Raw genomic sequence first — 16,713 nt, forward strand, 5'->3', positions numbered from 1 at the left:
CTCTTACTTTTTCATGCCCTGGATGTTTTTTTCTTATTAACCAAGTTCTTTTTATAGGGGAACGTGCCTCTCCCGACACAGACAGCGCGGATTCAGGTGTAGAAGGGTCTGATCAACTCAACACAATAACAGAAGCTGGGCTTGAAGCGATAGTAGATCTGCGCAAAGCAGCAGTGTTCAACGAACCTTTCTACATTGTGGTTTTGGAAAGAACTGACGCTGGAAGCACGGTGCACATGTGGCGGCTTACTGTGTCTTCGCAAGCTGACCCAAATGGTATAGATTTAGTTTCTATTTCCACTTATTTAAGTATCACAGGCATTACTGCGTTCCCGCTTTAAAGGGGAATGGTGCTGGTGAAATTACAGGCACAGGAGACTTGTCAACTTGTCTCAGGGGACGGGAGCAGTGGCAGTGACCTTTGGATCTTTGCGACTTAAAGCGTTGGTTTTCCTCTATAGTGATTTTGTACAGGTTACTCGTAACACTCCCTAGATGGATCGATTCCAAGGTCATTCCTTCCTTTATTACCCTCTTAGCGCTTACATACTTTACAGATGACCTTACAAACAGTATGATGTACGTGCCGGACAGCGCACTAGTGCAGGAGGACGAAGGTACTGAGTCGCGCAAGAACTCCGTCTCAATGGACAATGACCGCGCGCCCCAACCCGCGCCTGCGCACGCTCATATCTCGATATCCACCAAGAAGGTACATTTATCTCTATTGTTAGTGTGTATAGTCTCCGTTATTGGATGAGCTAACTTCTGACAGACTATACCATAGCGAGTGGCTTAATTATAATAATAATAATTTTCATTTCAATATCATTTATTATCTCCCAACAACTACAAAATATAAGTACATGATTGAACATAGAGCTTAGATATGGGAGATAGCCCAAACCAGGTAAGCCCAGTGCTATGGCACTCCTGGCTTCCCCTCTCGGCAATAACACAGTCGGTAAACAGAAATAAAGTTGTGATAGAAAATGAAATAGAATAAAACTCTTACTGTTTACCGGAGGCAAATAATTTAGAAATTATTAAAAAATTCAAAAGGGACATTCAAACATATTTAGTAAACATATTTAAATATTACTTTGACGCACACATACACACACAAATCACAAGTCAAGTTCTTTACCTTTACGTAATACACAGATTGGCGAGGGGATACTTCCAAGAGAATTTTTGTCAATGATATATTGCATTAATATATATATTGATATATTGCTTCAGATATGCGAATGTCCGCTGGCCTTACCCGACGGAGTGGACGTGATACATGCGGCGCCGGCAGCCGGTCACCTCAGCTCCGCTTCCATTTACCCAGCTTGCCTGGCGCCTTACATATTGGCTACTGCATGTTCTGATAGTACATTGAGGTATGTGAATACACTTAACACGTTCACTGTGTAAAGTGTCCCGATGAATATAGAAATGGCGTTGTATCTCAAAAATTTTACCGAATTCTTGCGAATTTATGAAATGTTTTCAAATGTGTTTGAAAGCAGCATACCCTACAGGTAACTAAAGTTTTTCGACCGAACGCTCACACGTACGCATATACCTTTATTAAATCATTTAAAACTAAATTTATTCAAAGTGGACAAGAGGTATATTTGTTCATTTGTGTGGGGGCAAAGACCATGTTAAACGAAAATAAAATTTCAGTTGTAAGTTTTTTTTTATTAGGGCAAGGTGATATTACAATCGATTCAAAATGTAGATCCTACTATAAACAAGCTTTAACTTCAAACCGTCTGATTTAAATAGGGCCCAAAGCAAACGCGTTGATATTCTTTAGTAAACTTTAATGATCGCTGCACCTTTTCAGGTTCTGGAAGTGTGATGTGCATAAAAACGATATGGGTGATTTAGAATATACGTGGAAGGAATGGGAAATGATGAACAGAGATCAAGAGTCTGCTATAGACATTCCAGGTAAGATGTCTCTTGTTATAATTTCATACTCCTTTAGAGACAAGATATGCTATAATCTAGCCAAATTCAACATAGAATGCTTAACGTCGAGGACATGTTTAATAACAAAACGTTACTAGGCAACCAACGATAGGGAAAAGAACATTTTTTAGTCAATACTCATTAATTACGCTAGCTCTGCCCACGCTTGCTTGCATAATTAGAATTTAAATAGGTAAGTAGGTAATTGGGTTATATGGAAGTAATACTTACCTGGCCACTTGTTATAAAGTTTGCAAAGTAACTATTGATTCGTATGGTTTATGAATAAAATGATTAAGTTTTTTTTATTCCAATTAATACTTACTGCTAAATAGGTAATGGTCTATCATGAAATCTATGAACTGACTCTAACTTGTAGGATTTCTTATTTACTACATACATACATTTAATAATTAGGGATTACTAGTAATTTTTATGTTAGTTTCAAATCATTTACTAGTGATTTCAAACTTGTATTGACCTTAAGATTAGCTATCAATAGCCTAGTTGAATTTCAGAGAAAAGTATTGAAATTGTGGTAACTGTGATTCAGTCTGAGGTGAAAACCCTAAAAATCATATTTTTGTTTTTTTGACATTTGTTGTAAGTCGAATTTAGGGTATATTTAGAGTATATTTGTCCATATTCTAACATTGTTGACCCTGTACAACTATGGACCTTGAACTGCTACTCTAACTAACTCTCATGGTCGAAAGAAAAGCGAAATAAAGTTGCTTCAAAAGTCACATAAAATGTTAAATTCAACAAAATCTTTCTAGGTCAACCCCTACACATAAGTGCTGCGTATTCCGGCAGAATAGCATGTGCATACAAATGTGGACGATCGTTCACACGTCCGAAAGGCGCAAATGCTACAACCAACCCAACTGACGCTCGTTTCGTCAATCTATGCGTTTGCGTATACGAGTGTGAAAGCACTGGCGGTGCGGAATGGTTGCTCGAAGATACGATACCGCTGAGGAATGTGAGTCTGCCTAGAGTCGGCGTTAGCGCCGATACGCAAATTGATCTTTCGTATTTGCATGATACGTCGTTTATGCAGAAGAAACAGAGACTTACTCAGGTGAATAAATTTATACGGATTAAGTTTCACGGGATGCAGTTTTTATTATTATGCAGTGTGTAAACGTTAGAAATCAGAGTCGGAGTTGGAAATATAATGAACTTTTTCGTCCTCTTTATCACGAATAGACGGATGTAACTTACAATTTTGGCAGAAAAAGTGATTTACATAGTTCGCTTCAGTATTTCATGTTCTATTCTCTGATATAAACACTTGTTATTATTGTTCATATCAAGATCGAACAATATAAAGAAAAAAATCCATCCATCTGACTGGACTCAAACCAGCGTCGGTTGCCGCACCAGGGCCACCTCTCTTACCAAAGCTACAGATTGAGTCAGCAAATCTTACGAATTTCTCTACGCGCTTGTTGCGGCTCTTTATATTGGGATTAAATGACTTTTTTGCCGTCAGCGCCACGTATGATAAACTTATGAAAGTTACTTCACTCATTTATCATTATTGGATCTCACTTTTCATTGAATACCATAATGGTTTTACTACCATGATATTCATATATTCTTTGTGAAAATACTAGACCCGGCCGGAGCTGACCAACGTCTGTTAATCTCGGTCTAGCTAACAGGCGCTAGTTCGAATCCAGCCTGTTCAAAGGAGTTTCGCTTTGTGTTTATTCGATTTTTGTATCAATAATAACGTCATTTGTTTTCGTAAAAATTGTGAATTATGTCCGTTAGTGTGATAAGGGACGATTTGTTATTAATTATAATATTGTATATAGATTATCATTTCATTATTTATTTACTTACTTTTACTATCTCGGTTAACTATTATAAAAGTATACAAAATCTAATCAATTGTTCCACCCTCACAGGTTCTACAAACATTCTCATCGGAAGATAGTCGCGGCAACCGCAACGGCGAGGGCGACACAGGCAAATCGGCCGGTCTCCTTGCTGTACCTTCGTTCAGTACTCTCCAGTCTTTACGCAAAAGCATCATGGAGAATGGAAATACATGCCCTTTGACGCAAAAACATTTAGTGCAATTGGACTGGGTATCTAAGGAAGATGGATCACACATATTAACGGTCGCCGTGGGGTCCAGAGTTTTGTTGTTTACGCCTGTTTCTAGTGATCTTGCGCAGGCTAACTTGAAGGTGAGTCAGGTGGAATTAGACACATTGAGATTTATGAAAACGTTCATTAACTGTACCCAGTAGTGTTGGGTCGTAGAAAAAATTTCAATCTTGAATTTCCAAAAAATCCATTTTGAAAAAATGTAATTAAAAAGAAATCTGAATATGTTTCCTATATTTCTCCACATTTCACTCTGTTATGAGAACTTGTGAAAATGATGTTTATACAATTTTATTTTATAGTTCATTCTAAATAATTCGAATTATATTTTTCCAATTTTTCAGATTTTTTCTGAAAATTATTAATTAGCAGTAAATTTTCTGCGAATCAAATACATAAATTTTTATCAATGAAAATGTAACTTCAGTATTATATTTTTTTTAAATAAACATTTTCGTGAAAATGACAATTGCTATATGATCAGTGTTCTGCGAATTAACAATGCATAATTAGGGTCAGAGCTCCAATTCAATTGGCTAATAATAAATAAAACTAATAATATAAAGTTATTTAAAACTAGTTAAATCATAAATAGTTTTCTAATGAATGAAATGAATTAAGTGCCATTATCATGTTCAATTTATTACAAATGACATTTCATCTCGAGATCTTATTTCAGGCAATGAAAGAATCAATAAATAACAACCGCCCGATTCTCCGCAAAGCATCCTCTCTAGCTGCACCTTTGTTCGTCGAGGAGATCCGATGGATGCAACTCCGTCGTATTGATTTGAAAACAGCAGATGGTCTGCCGCCATTACCTATGCAGATTTCGTGGGTGCGAGACGGGATACTAGTGGTTGGAATGGACTCTGAAATGCATGTATACTCTCAATGGAAGCCTGAAAATCAACAAACTTCTTCGGGAATTATTGGTGGCCAGGTACGAATATTATATATACTATGTAGTTTATTATAAGTCGGAGATTCTTTGTCACCCTGTCTCCAATATCCTTCAATGCAATTAATAGATTCAGGCGGTCCTTTGCGGAAGTCAATTTTTATTCCCCAAAGCATTGCCGTCATTGCTGTTTTAGTTTGGAGCATCTAGGTTGGACAGAAAATTGTGACTATTTTGGGAAGGAACAGTATAATTTATAATATCAGTATTAGTAACGTGTACTAGCTAAAAATAATTACTTTCACTGGTAAAACTGCCTCCGTGGCCGAACGGTTACCATGCCGGACTGCCACGCAGAGGTCCCAGGTTCGATTCCCGGGCCGGGAGAAATGTTTGTATGGCCTACATTTATTTCTCTCGTGAGTTTGGGTGTAATTTGTGCTTGTCTATGTGTGTGTCCATGGCACCCGCGACACAGGGTTTCCCTAGTGCGGGGCTATGTTGAGTGTGTGCGTTGAGTGTGTGCGTTAAAAAAGTAACTTCTCATTGTTTCAAATGGTTTAGGAGATAGAAGAAGGCAGCGAATCTCGTGCGCTCCGAGACTCAGACTTACGTGTGTCCGCGCCACACTTACAACGCGTGTCGTCAATCAACCTGCAACTTCTGGAGAGAGATGCTAGACGGAGAAATAAGGCCCAGCCCGATCAACCACAGGTTTGTATGATTACACATGAAAATATATGTGATTATACTTAAATAAAATTACAGAGCCGTTCATTTACGTTTTTGCAATTCTCTGCTATTATAAGTAGTGGTCGGATAATCGGGTGCTTATTTACCTACAGTTCGGTTACTTGCTAACTTAGAATGCGCTTTTGTATCGAAAAAATCCCGCGACCCTGATTGACAAAATTATTAAGTACAAAATTGAAGGAAAATAAACTTTTATAATGTTATTTTTAGTTTTAATGCAATATTTACTTTTACCATATATGGAAACTGAAAAATGTGAACACTTCGCACATCAGGAAACAATTTTGTAGTTTTAATAATTTTTTACCGATACCATAGTGCCGTCATTTGAGTTTTTTGATGCTGCAGTTGTCAGGCTACTAGTCAGCATTAGTCCTTTAAGATTTATATTGAGCTTATCTTACGTGCTTAAAATATAAAAATCATAACATGTCACACCATTCTGGCATGCCGTGATTTCAAAGAAGAAAAAATACATTTTAAGAAGCCTTTCTACTTTCGACAACAATTTACGGGAAAAAGTGGACTTTAGGTGTAAAAGTATTCAGATAACCGTAAAGAGTGACACATCAACTTAACAAACAAGTTGTTTTGCAGCCTCTTTTAGATTACATGCCAGATTACGGACTCTTCGAAGCTTCGCAAATGGCTTGTCCTGTTCTGCCACAATACCATCCTAAACAGCTCATGGAATTGCTCAACAGTGGGAAGATACGATGGGTGAAAGCTATACTTGCTCATCTTGTTCGGTAAGTGATATTTTTGCGAATGCAATATCAAAATGTCACTAGGAATTTTAGGTCTCGCAGTTTCCTTTTTAGGCAATGAGGAGTATTTCCTCTTTCCACCGGTATTCTAAGGCTTACGCTATTAGACTCGCTTTCTATAAATCGGGTATTACTTGTTTCCTTTCTGTTTAATCTGTAAGTACAAATGCATCGTCCTTAACGACAGGTAACATTCGGTAATGTTACCAAATGTTATGTATATCGTTAAGCTAAGATGGTTACTAAAGCAGTGGGAACGTACTTTGATCTTAATATTTAAATAGTCGTATAATGTTTTGTTTAATTGATCATGAATATGTTTATTTTTTCAAAAAAGGAGGAGATTCTGAGTTCGTCTATTTTCTGGGATGTTACGTGATTACTCCGACATTTGTGTACCGATTTCGATGTTTTTTTTTTTGCTGAAAGGGGGTACCTCATTAGTGGTCCCATTCAAATTTGAAGAAAATATTCCACCTCTAAGGGTGGCAATTTTCCGTTAACCGATTTCAATAAAACTTGTCACATATGCGTAATTCCAATGAAAATTAAACACAGCGATACGATGAATATACGACGATATACGATGGGACCATAACATTTAAAAGAAGAAACACAGCGATAACTGATAAGCAAACTTTTGAGGTCGGTTTTTTTGTAAATGTATTTATTAATTTTAAATCATTACATTTCCGAGATTTCTAAATTTGAATCAAATCTTAAAGAAACTGAAACAATTCGTATTTGCTCACACTAGATGTATCGGCGGAACATATACAGGGCGAAGTTCAACCGGCGATGAAGACAGTTTATCACGACAGGTATGATCGCATTCGCACCTCACTCATTTATTATCATAAACCACTTCACCGATTGTTCGAGACAATACTTGGTAATATTAATGTCAGCAAATTAATAAACACCCTGTGCTAATACAAAGCACATATCACACGTACACAGCTTACTTGGCAAGCAAGGTCATGCTAAATTTGTCAGACAGTGTGCTTCTGTAGCGTGCAAGTACTAAAAACTAGTATTATATGGGCACAATTTGAATTCAGAACACACATTACGTCATTTAATATAATTTGTTGCTGATTCTTTTTGACAAATGTAGTATAACCAAATTGAATATTGCCTTGTGTCGTCTTGTACACCCATCATAAATGTTATACATTCTGTATGTCTTTGATTCCTATTGGCATGCGAATGAGAATGTAAATAATGTACATTACATATAAACAATACTTTTCTTTTTGTCACAAAGTTGACTTCTTCAATTTGTCTACTCCACACTTACGAACATTTTGAAACACAACCTCCACAGACACTTTATGGAGGCGTTTTTTATTTGATTCATTATTAAACAACTCTTGCTTTGCGTACAGTGCTTTAATAACATATTCAAGGTACACATTGAACGCAAGATCTGGATAATTCATAGTAGATTGCAGAATCGTAAAATGATAATAAACAGTAAAACGTTAATATATAATCATATTATGTACAACAAAGGAAGTTAAGTTCTTCCGGCTTCTCAAATGAAGTTAAACTTTGATAAATATTACGAAGATAAAAATTTTGTGATTGTAGGATTCCACACACGTGTAGGCAGTAAAATTTCTGTAATATTACTCGCAATGTAATATTATAAATGCGAAAGTAACTCTGTCTGTTACGTTTAAACGCCTGAACCACTTAACCAATGGTGATGAATTTTGGTATAAAGATAGATGGGACCTAGGAGAAGGACATACGTTTTGTGACAAAAATAAAATTTAAAGGAGGTGAAATAGGGAATGAAGGTTTTTTTTGAGAACCAATAATGATTGGTTCTTGAAAAATGTTTCAAGTATCTAGTATAGCAGGCTACTCGAAGTTACTTATTATACACAGACGAAGTCGCAGGCACCAGGTAGTAAATATACAAATTAACCATTCGCCTCAAATATGGACAATAGAGAACCGAAGGGCAAAGACATTTGGGCATCTGATACGTCACGACAATTTTCTTACAAGCATTGGTAAATAGGGACGATCGGAGATGTAAAACTTTGACTACGGAGCCAATAGCCCTTTTCCATTGAGTAATTAATAATTCCGGAGAGAAAAACTTGCACTTGAGCTGAATCTTGAGTTATTATCACTGTGATGGCATGAGCACGGCACAGCCGAGGCTAGTGCGTGCTTGCATGGCAACTGGCGTGTGTTGCAGCGCGGCTGGTCGCGGTCGCGCACGCTCTCCGTGTCCTTCGCCGCCGGCGCCGGCTCGCCGCTAGATGGCGTCGCACAGGTACCACACCGTGCTTTGCAGATGACGTTACCCAAACTTAAATACCTAACTTTAAAAAGTGGATATTTACAAGATGAAGTAGGTTTGGGAAACGTTATTTTATTTTCAAATTTATTATTTACTCTTTTCCTGTTAGTAAATTATATAAATATATTTTATTGTACGTTGAACGGTTGTGTAATCAGTATTATAAGTAATTTTATGTTATTTTATTATTAGTGGGATCGATGTTGAAATTATTATGTACTTGTTTAAAATTATGACGATTATCGTTATTCGTAACAGAATACCTACTGTATTATTTTAAAGAGATCGAATTTCAAATCCAATCATTATATGTGTTGAGCAAAACTCTTTACTTAACTTACTGTGTATGTCTGCATTATCATCAAAAGCGTTAACATGCACATAGCACATGAGAATGTTAATCTGCATAGTTTCGATGGCAACTGCAACTAATATAAATATAAGACAAAATTGGACTGTTAAATGTTTGTTACTGTTAACATGTACATATATATCGTGCAGTCAGTAAGTATGATAATTGATAACACAATGGCATCACAGTGCATTTTAATTATAATCAACACAATTAAAATTTTAAAATTAACAAGATAAATCGGTTTCATGTAGATAACGGAAGACGTCCAATTGGATTATGCTGAAATTACATCGGTACCACCGTTGCCACTGTGGACCTTATTGGTTGCGGATAAGGAGTCGCCCCATCATCCCTCTACTATTCAGGAAGCCGAGGTAAGGTTGCATACAATTACATTTTTAACCCTAACAAAGAGTTTTTGACTATGTATGACTATATATGGTGTATTATTTATCTGTTCAATGTTTTGTCTAAACAATGAACCTGTTTTCAGGATTACGCGGAACTATTCGAAGGTACAATGGACACCGATGAAGATCTGGACAAGTTGTTGCTGGCAGAGGAAGATGTTCCGGTGGACCGACGACCTTCAATGCCGGAACGACAACCGTTGTCACACTTTGGACCACGACAAGGTAAAAAAATTCGCCTGAGTGAAAAACATTTAAAGAATTCATAGTGAATAAATCGGTACCTCCAATGAACACTACGTCAACTTAATTTTTGGACCTGTTCTGTTTTATTTTGTTTTTTGTTTCTATATTTTTATTTTCACAAAATTCGTTCTTTTATTTTTTATTTATTTCGAATTTTGTTTTGTTTCTGTATTTTTGTTTTCACAAAATTCGGGGATCATAATATTAGTAAATAAATATGGCTGTGTCAAAAATAACTGAAAACGACTAAAAATTAAAGTTAGCGTGGTGTTCATTGGAGGTATCGAAATAATCTTATAGCTTATTAAAGACAAGAGAAAAGATGTTTGGGCATGCTCCGTTACGACAGTATTTTTAGAAGCATTATAGAAGGAAAGATCGAAGGAAGGAGAGGCAGGGGAGACCCGAGACGTAATTATTTAGAGCAGATAAAGGGAAAAGATAAAGTCGTGTCGTATCAGGAAATCAAAATTAGGGCGCTGAACAAAGATGATCGTCAATTACTCCATCGACAAGAGCCTAGTTCTTAAATAAGAAGAAAAAATCACCATTCATCTCATAATATGTAATGCCAAGGACGAATTGTTTAAAGGTTTTAGCAGAGATCACATCACCATTCTTAGAAAGGAAGCCAAACTTTAATTCGATTTATTTATTTAGTATCGTGTAAAATAACATACATTTTGTAATACTAAGTGACGGGACGAACAAGTCGTGTGCCTGGTGGTAAGCGACACGCCTGTCCCTAACAGTTGCAGTGCCACTCAGAGCTTCAAATCACAAAATACTGAGTGCCACTGCGCTCGACACCCTGAGACATAAGTTGACTACTCCCATGTGCCTGTAATTTGACCAAACTGTTAATCATGAAAGAACAACATATAAGGCACAAATTAAAAGTATTCTCTTCCAGGTTACCTCGAGTTTGAATTTATTTTTATTTTAATTTTCAGGACGCATTCTTTCCCGTCTTCTAACGCACACACATCTACCTGGCCTTAGTTCGTTAGACCAAATGCATCTACTCGCGTTAGCAGACACCGTTTCAACATGCGACGCCGATTTTGCCGAGAGACTCGCATCCAACGCACGCATTGATATTAATCCGTCTAGTGGACAGGAAATATTGCCTGGTAAGTTTTAATCGCATGCACACAGATGTACCTGCTATAAATCCACGAGACCCAAAACTAAGATAACAGTGGTACAACAAAAAAATACGTATATATAGTACTATATTGACATAAGACCACAGCTACAGGTATGGTTGCCATTTGGGTTGACTAACTAGGATGCACTAGTGACAGTTGCTTTTATGAGTCACTTAGTCTCCGGGCCAGATTAAATAATAGTAATAGAATCGTTTATTTATCTCTACACATAAATAAATAAGCTACACAGAATTTAATAACAAACAATAGTGGTAAGAGATAAAAAAAAGTCTGTAAATACTGGTTTATTTTAAATAATAAATTACAAGCACCTAAAATTTATATTTTGGACAGGTACTTTTAAATAAGGTAAGCCAGATATTTGAAATTGCGTGTCCAACTTTGTCATTACTTAGTTATTTATTATATTCACTACATATTTATCGGCGATACAGATTGAAAATTCGAGAACCCGTGTCTACTAGTTCACGAACTTATGCCATCTCATTATATTGATATAACAAATCTGTATTACATATATATTACTCTGCACTAAATAAATGATGAAAACAATAACTGAATGAGTCTCAGACATAAGTTTTTTACTTACCTCGTTTCATCTTTCGGAAAACGAAAGAAATTCTCTTTTTATCCCGTTTAGATGGTAATAAACAATCGTACAGCACAATTCACGACCATTATAAATAGTAACGTACAATGATGTTATATATTTCGTAATGAATAAATGAAAACCAAATTCAAATATCAAAACCGTCAGCTTTCTTGCCGTTCAGTCAATGTGACCGTCAATGTGCGGGGTGTGGTGCGGTATCTAAAGCCAGAGAGGGGCGGAGAGTGTCCATTCTCATTATTTTTTTGTTCTCTGCTAATACTAGAAAGACATCACACTGCAGACATGGCTAACCCAGTGACGATATGAGCAAGAAAGTTATAAATTGCTAGCTAATGCCAATTTGTGTAATAGTCCATATTGCACAGTTTTCACAGTTACCAACGCGCTCTGAAAGTTAATTAAGCGCTTATTTTTTGTTATAGATTCCCTAGACGACTGCGGCTTGCGTTTCCTTCTAGCAATGAAGCATTACGGCTACCTACTCCGCTGCTTACCTCTTGCCCAACGTGCTTCACTGCAACGCACCGGCGTGGGCACTTGCAACCTTGTTTGGGCGTACCATTCTGAAACCCACGAACAATTGCTAGCTTTGGTTCCTGGATATACCAAGGGACAACCGAAGTGGACTACTATGAGGGAGTTGGGTAAGAAAAATTTTCATTAAAATTATTTACGACAAATTCAGTAATATAATTAATAGTTTTGAGTACGCTTCAACTCAAATGAAATGTTCATATGATATAATTTTATTTCAAGTAAATTTATAACAATACAATACAAAAAAAATTATATGACCAATGTATATCATGATTTTTTTACTGCCCTGAAGTTCATTATAGTTTTTGTGATAATACTCCACGAGTTTGTTGTTATTATTGATTAAAAAAACATGATATCCAATAAAATAAATATTGCAATTAATAAAGCAACATGTGGCAGCAGGTGACAGTGCCCCACAGACCTTTGTGATTTTAAGTTCTGAATGTCACTGCAACTGTTAGTTACAGGAGTTTCACATCCCACCAGACACACGACTTGTTCGTCCCGTCACTCAGTATTATATAAAAAAGATTGAATTCTACCAAATATTTCTACAGGTGTGGGTTGGTGGATACGCGGCGATCTCCTTCGAACGTGCATGGAGAAACTCGCACGAGCGTCGTACATGCAAAAGCAGGATCCGATGGATGCTGCGCTCTATTACCTCGCTATGAGGAAGAAGAACTTGCTTTGGGGATTGTTCCGTTCGAACAGAGATGAAAAGATGACTTCGGTATGTTATGGTCTTTTCTTTACATAAATCGATGACTTTCTAGAATATCAGCCTATCTCAAAATCACCTAATTCTTCAGGAAGATGGTTTAAAACCAACTGCAGAGTATCTAAAGCCGATGAATCTTATGCAGGCCCATATTGTCACGTGATTATTTTAAACAATAAAAAGCTCGTTATATTTTTACAATAAAATTTAGCTCACTCTTGAGTGTAGCTCTGTGAAGTAAGACAAAAAAATTCGTTATTTTGATTTAGGCCACTATTGTTGAAAAGCAACGAATTATTAGAAAACAGATACCTTGTTTTTTGTAAGCCATCACTCGCTACTTCTGAAGAATTTTTTTTTCGAGAATTAAATTGCCATTTTACACATGAACTCGTACTTACAAAATCACACCTGAAACAACTAAAGGATTTTCCTTGGCTTGCAGTTCTTTGCGAACAACTTCAAAGAAGAACGTTGGCGTAAAGCGGCGCTGAAAAACGCGTTCGTGTTACTCGGCAAACAGCGCTTTGAACACGCAGCGGCCTTCTTCCTGCTCGGTGGAGCCTTGAAGGATGCTTTGGAGGTAATTGTTTTGATCGTACTTTTGGTGGCTTGTATAATGACGTAGAATCAATAAGATGCCAGTCTTCCCCTGGACACGAGTTGCAGTGGTAAATATGGAAATCCCTGAATCGTCTCAGATCACACAATTGGGCTGTTGTAGAGACAACATGGTGAAATGGGGATAGCTGTATAAGGCAACAGAAAGGTGGCTGGCATAGTGGTGGCTGCTTACTGGGCCAAAGAAATATAACACAGGCTTTCTACTAGTTTTTGGCATTGACTCGACAAGAAGAAGAATAAGACGCAAATGATTATTTATATATTATATATATATATATATATATATATATATATATAACCTTTATCTATCTTTGGTAGACGCAAGAGAGAACTTTTTACAACCAACGACCGCGACGTGCGGTAGTTGACAACGATGCTAAATGGAATATGCGTTTTTTTTTCTATTTTAATCATTGACTTACAAATAAATGGACGACGGGTCTAATACAAAAACCACGAAAAACATGCCCCAAGTCAACCTATTTAAACGTAGTGACATGTAAAGGAATATGAAAAAGCTAAAACGTTGAATTTAAATTGTAATGTCATCGCAGTACTGTCTAATTTTGCTTGCTACGCTGTCAGCCGAACAAACGAAGACTAAAGCGTGAATGACGCTCTGTATACGATTTTAACGCCCTATAAGTTCGGACACTTTTTAGCGCGGACCCGACGTCCATATAATTGTAAGCCAATGATTTTAATGCACATTTTTATATTATAATTTATAGGCAAATTATCGACAAATAGTGACGTTTTCAAATTAGTACTGTATTACAGGTTTTCCATATAAGTTTTTATTTTGACAATTTAGTGACAGGTTTCAAATACAGTATTCAACATTGCCCCAACAGTTATCGATTCGAACTATTCCATGACTTTTAGGTACAACGAGCTGATGTACGCAAATCGACAGCTAGGCTATTTTACGCGTGAAAAAATAGTGTAAAAAAAAACTATGAGAACAACAATGTAAACAGTACATCAACCTATTTTGTACTTATAAAACATTTATTTCTTTGTCATGCACAGATTACAAAGTTGTTACAACAATAAATTTTGAATCACTGTGATTCGCCTTGTGGCATACAAAGTTTTATTAGTTTTTATGTTATTTTCATGAAAAAATTGTAGTATAACATAATCATGCATTCCACTTAACGCATCCTAATACTAATAAAACACACTAAGATTCACGTGGAAGTTTGTTGAAGACTTTCATAGCCTTTACTATTACACTCTTTTAAAGTAGAGCCGTTTTACATGATCTAGCTTTCAGTTCAATTTTCAGTTTGTTCGAATATCGCTTACAGAGCAATAGAACAGGATCCGTCAATGTTTAGCTTGTTATGCTGCCGTCCATACGTTAATTTTGTAGGAACAAAAAACACTAGCTGTCCTTTTTTCCCATAATTTGACTTAATGTGTGCTAGTGAGATTGGAAGCGTTTCTCAGACATTGCCGCTATCTCAGACATTGACGGAGTGACATTGCCGCTGCGATCATGTGTCATCATGATCACATGAACTACCATAAATTAGCCTCTAGAGCTCAATTAACCAACTGATCGACAACGGAGCAGTATCATAGATATTAAAATTAAGGGCAGAAATACCATGACGCTATGCGAGGTTGCGTACCGATGTAGCCATTTTGACACTTGTGTGCAACTCAATCTTTATAAAGCTTTATTATGTACTAGTGTAAAAACACATTGGTTAACCAATCAAGGTCGTGTAAGCTTAAGGTTTAAAACGTGGCAACGACGTAACGTAATTTATTATTTTCACAAAATTAAATGTACTGTCACTTACGTAAAATTAATTTTTGTATTGCAAAATTTCGTTTTTTTTTTCATCCTAGTTCAGTCATTTACCGTCAGGTAGTGCTAGTAAAATGCCCCGAGTTGGTACTATTAAACATTAGATGACGCTAAAACTCATACGCACATGCGCAACTTGTACGCATAACAATCGTTGCGACACTCTGGCGAATTTTGAAGATATCTCACGTTGCCGTTGGGTATGTGCGTTTTGGGCTACTAGAGGCGACACGACTCATGCCCGCAAACCATATCTCCCCCTTATTTTTCATTATCTATGAACAGTATACCATTCAGTTGCTTAACTAATTTGATTTTTTTTATTTCAAAGGTGCTGATCACACGTCTCGGAGATTTACAAATAGCTATGATAGTAGCGAGATTGTATGAATCTGACAGCACTTTACCGGAAAGTTTGAAGAAACTCCTCATGGATGAAATATTGGGGTAATTACACTAATTTCTGCTGCACATCTTACAAGTATAATTTAGTTTGCGATCAAGTTGCCTGTAAAGATTATGTCTTCAGTTACCAAAAATATACTGTTGGGTATACTCAGTTAACGTATGACCGAATTAAGCATTTTCTTTGTGACTTAATAACATCAAGAAATAAAATAACAAGTGTATTGCAATCCTATAGCTTTGTATTATTTACAGTGGAGAAACAGAAGACGGCGAAATAGACCTCGACCACGCGCATCCGGATCCATTCGTACGTTCCATGGCTTTATGGGAACTAAAACGCTACGGCGAAGCTCTAGACACCCTTCTAAATCCAGCTGGAAGATTACACGTAGCCCGAGACGGATCAACAAAAGACATTAATGAACCCATGCCAAGCGTGTTCAATTTCTATGTCTATTTGAGAACGCATCCCAGATTGAAGAGGCATAATCTACCTAGTCAAGTAAGTAACCCAGTAGCCTTCTTTTTATCTACATGTCTTTTATACATTGCTTTTGTACTTTACTTCGAAATTAAGACTTAGCTATCAGATGTTAAAAACGTGTCTATTATAGACTGATTTTGGTGGTGTTAGGAACAGCCTTTGACACATGTACATATTATGTATAGTCTCTCTTTTTTGAAGACGGAGTAAAATTACAGTCGATTGCGCTAAAGTGTTGTCCACTTACAACACAACTAGTGATTGTTGATGAATATTCTATCGACTGAATGTTGATCATGCGTATGCAAAAAATAGCCCAATTTGTATAATTCCAATCGTCATCTGCCCATTAGTCGTCCAAATGCTTGGCACGGCTTCATTTGAATTGTAACTTTTTGTAAATTCGTCCATGCTACATTTAGATCTATGTCTATTAAAAATACAAAGAGGTGACACATTTTAAAGTTTTTAATTTTAATTTAATA

At 36.6% G+C, this 16,713-nt stretch overlaps 1 protein-coding gene across 9 annotated transcripts in view; it reads left to right on the top strand.

The window, feature by feature from the left end:
• Positions 1–16,713, top strand: part of LOC113234839 (dmX-like protein 2) — a 114,429-nt gene that overhangs the window by 65,074 nt on the left and 32,642 nt on the right. For 8 of the 9 annotated variants that reach the window (XM_026470353.1, XM_026470352.1, XM_026470358.1 and 5 more), the window contains 19 exons: positions 58–276; positions 558–712; positions 1,243–1,388; positions 1,841–1,947; positions 2,748–3,052; positions 3,888–4,172; positions 4,772–5,035; positions 5,558–5,707; positions 6,344–6,495; positions 7,271–7,334; positions 8,729–8,806; positions 9,440–9,562; positions 9,682–9,823; positions 10,798–10,977; positions 12,052–12,273; positions 12,727–12,902; positions 13,336–13,473; positions 15,668–15,783; positions 15,997–16,246. In XM_026470353.1, the coding sequence (XP_026326138.1) occupies positions 58–276; positions 558–712; positions 1,243–1,388; positions 1,841–1,947; positions 2,748–3,052; positions 3,888–4,172; positions 4,772–5,035; positions 5,558–5,707; positions 6,344–6,495; positions 7,271–7,334; positions 8,729–8,806; positions 9,440–9,562; positions 9,682–9,823; positions 10,798–10,977; positions 12,052–12,273; positions 12,727–12,902; positions 13,336–13,473; positions 15,668–15,783; positions 15,997–16,246 (3,272 nt within the window). The remainder of the gene's footprint in view (positions 1–57; positions 277–557; positions 713–1,242; positions 1,389–1,840; positions 1,948–2,747; positions 3,053–3,887; positions 4,173–4,771; positions 5,036–5,557; positions 5,708–6,343; positions 6,496–7,270; positions 7,335–8,728; positions 8,807–9,439; positions 9,563–9,681; positions 9,824–10,797; positions 10,978–12,051; positions 12,274–12,726; positions 12,903–13,335; positions 13,474–15,667; positions 15,784–15,996; positions 16,247–16,713) is intronic. The other variant, XM_026470356.1, reaches the window with a different exon arrangement.

Source organism: Hyposmocoma kahamanoa, unplaced genomic scaffold, assembly GCF_003589595.1.
Source record: "Hyposmocoma kahamanoa isolate Upper Pololo Valley unplaced genomic scaffold, ASM358959v1 86, whole genome shotgun sequence".
Classification (NCBI taxonomy): Eukaryota; Metazoa; Arthropoda; class Insecta; order Lepidoptera; family Cosmopterigidae; genus Hyposmocoma; species Hyposmocoma kahamanoa.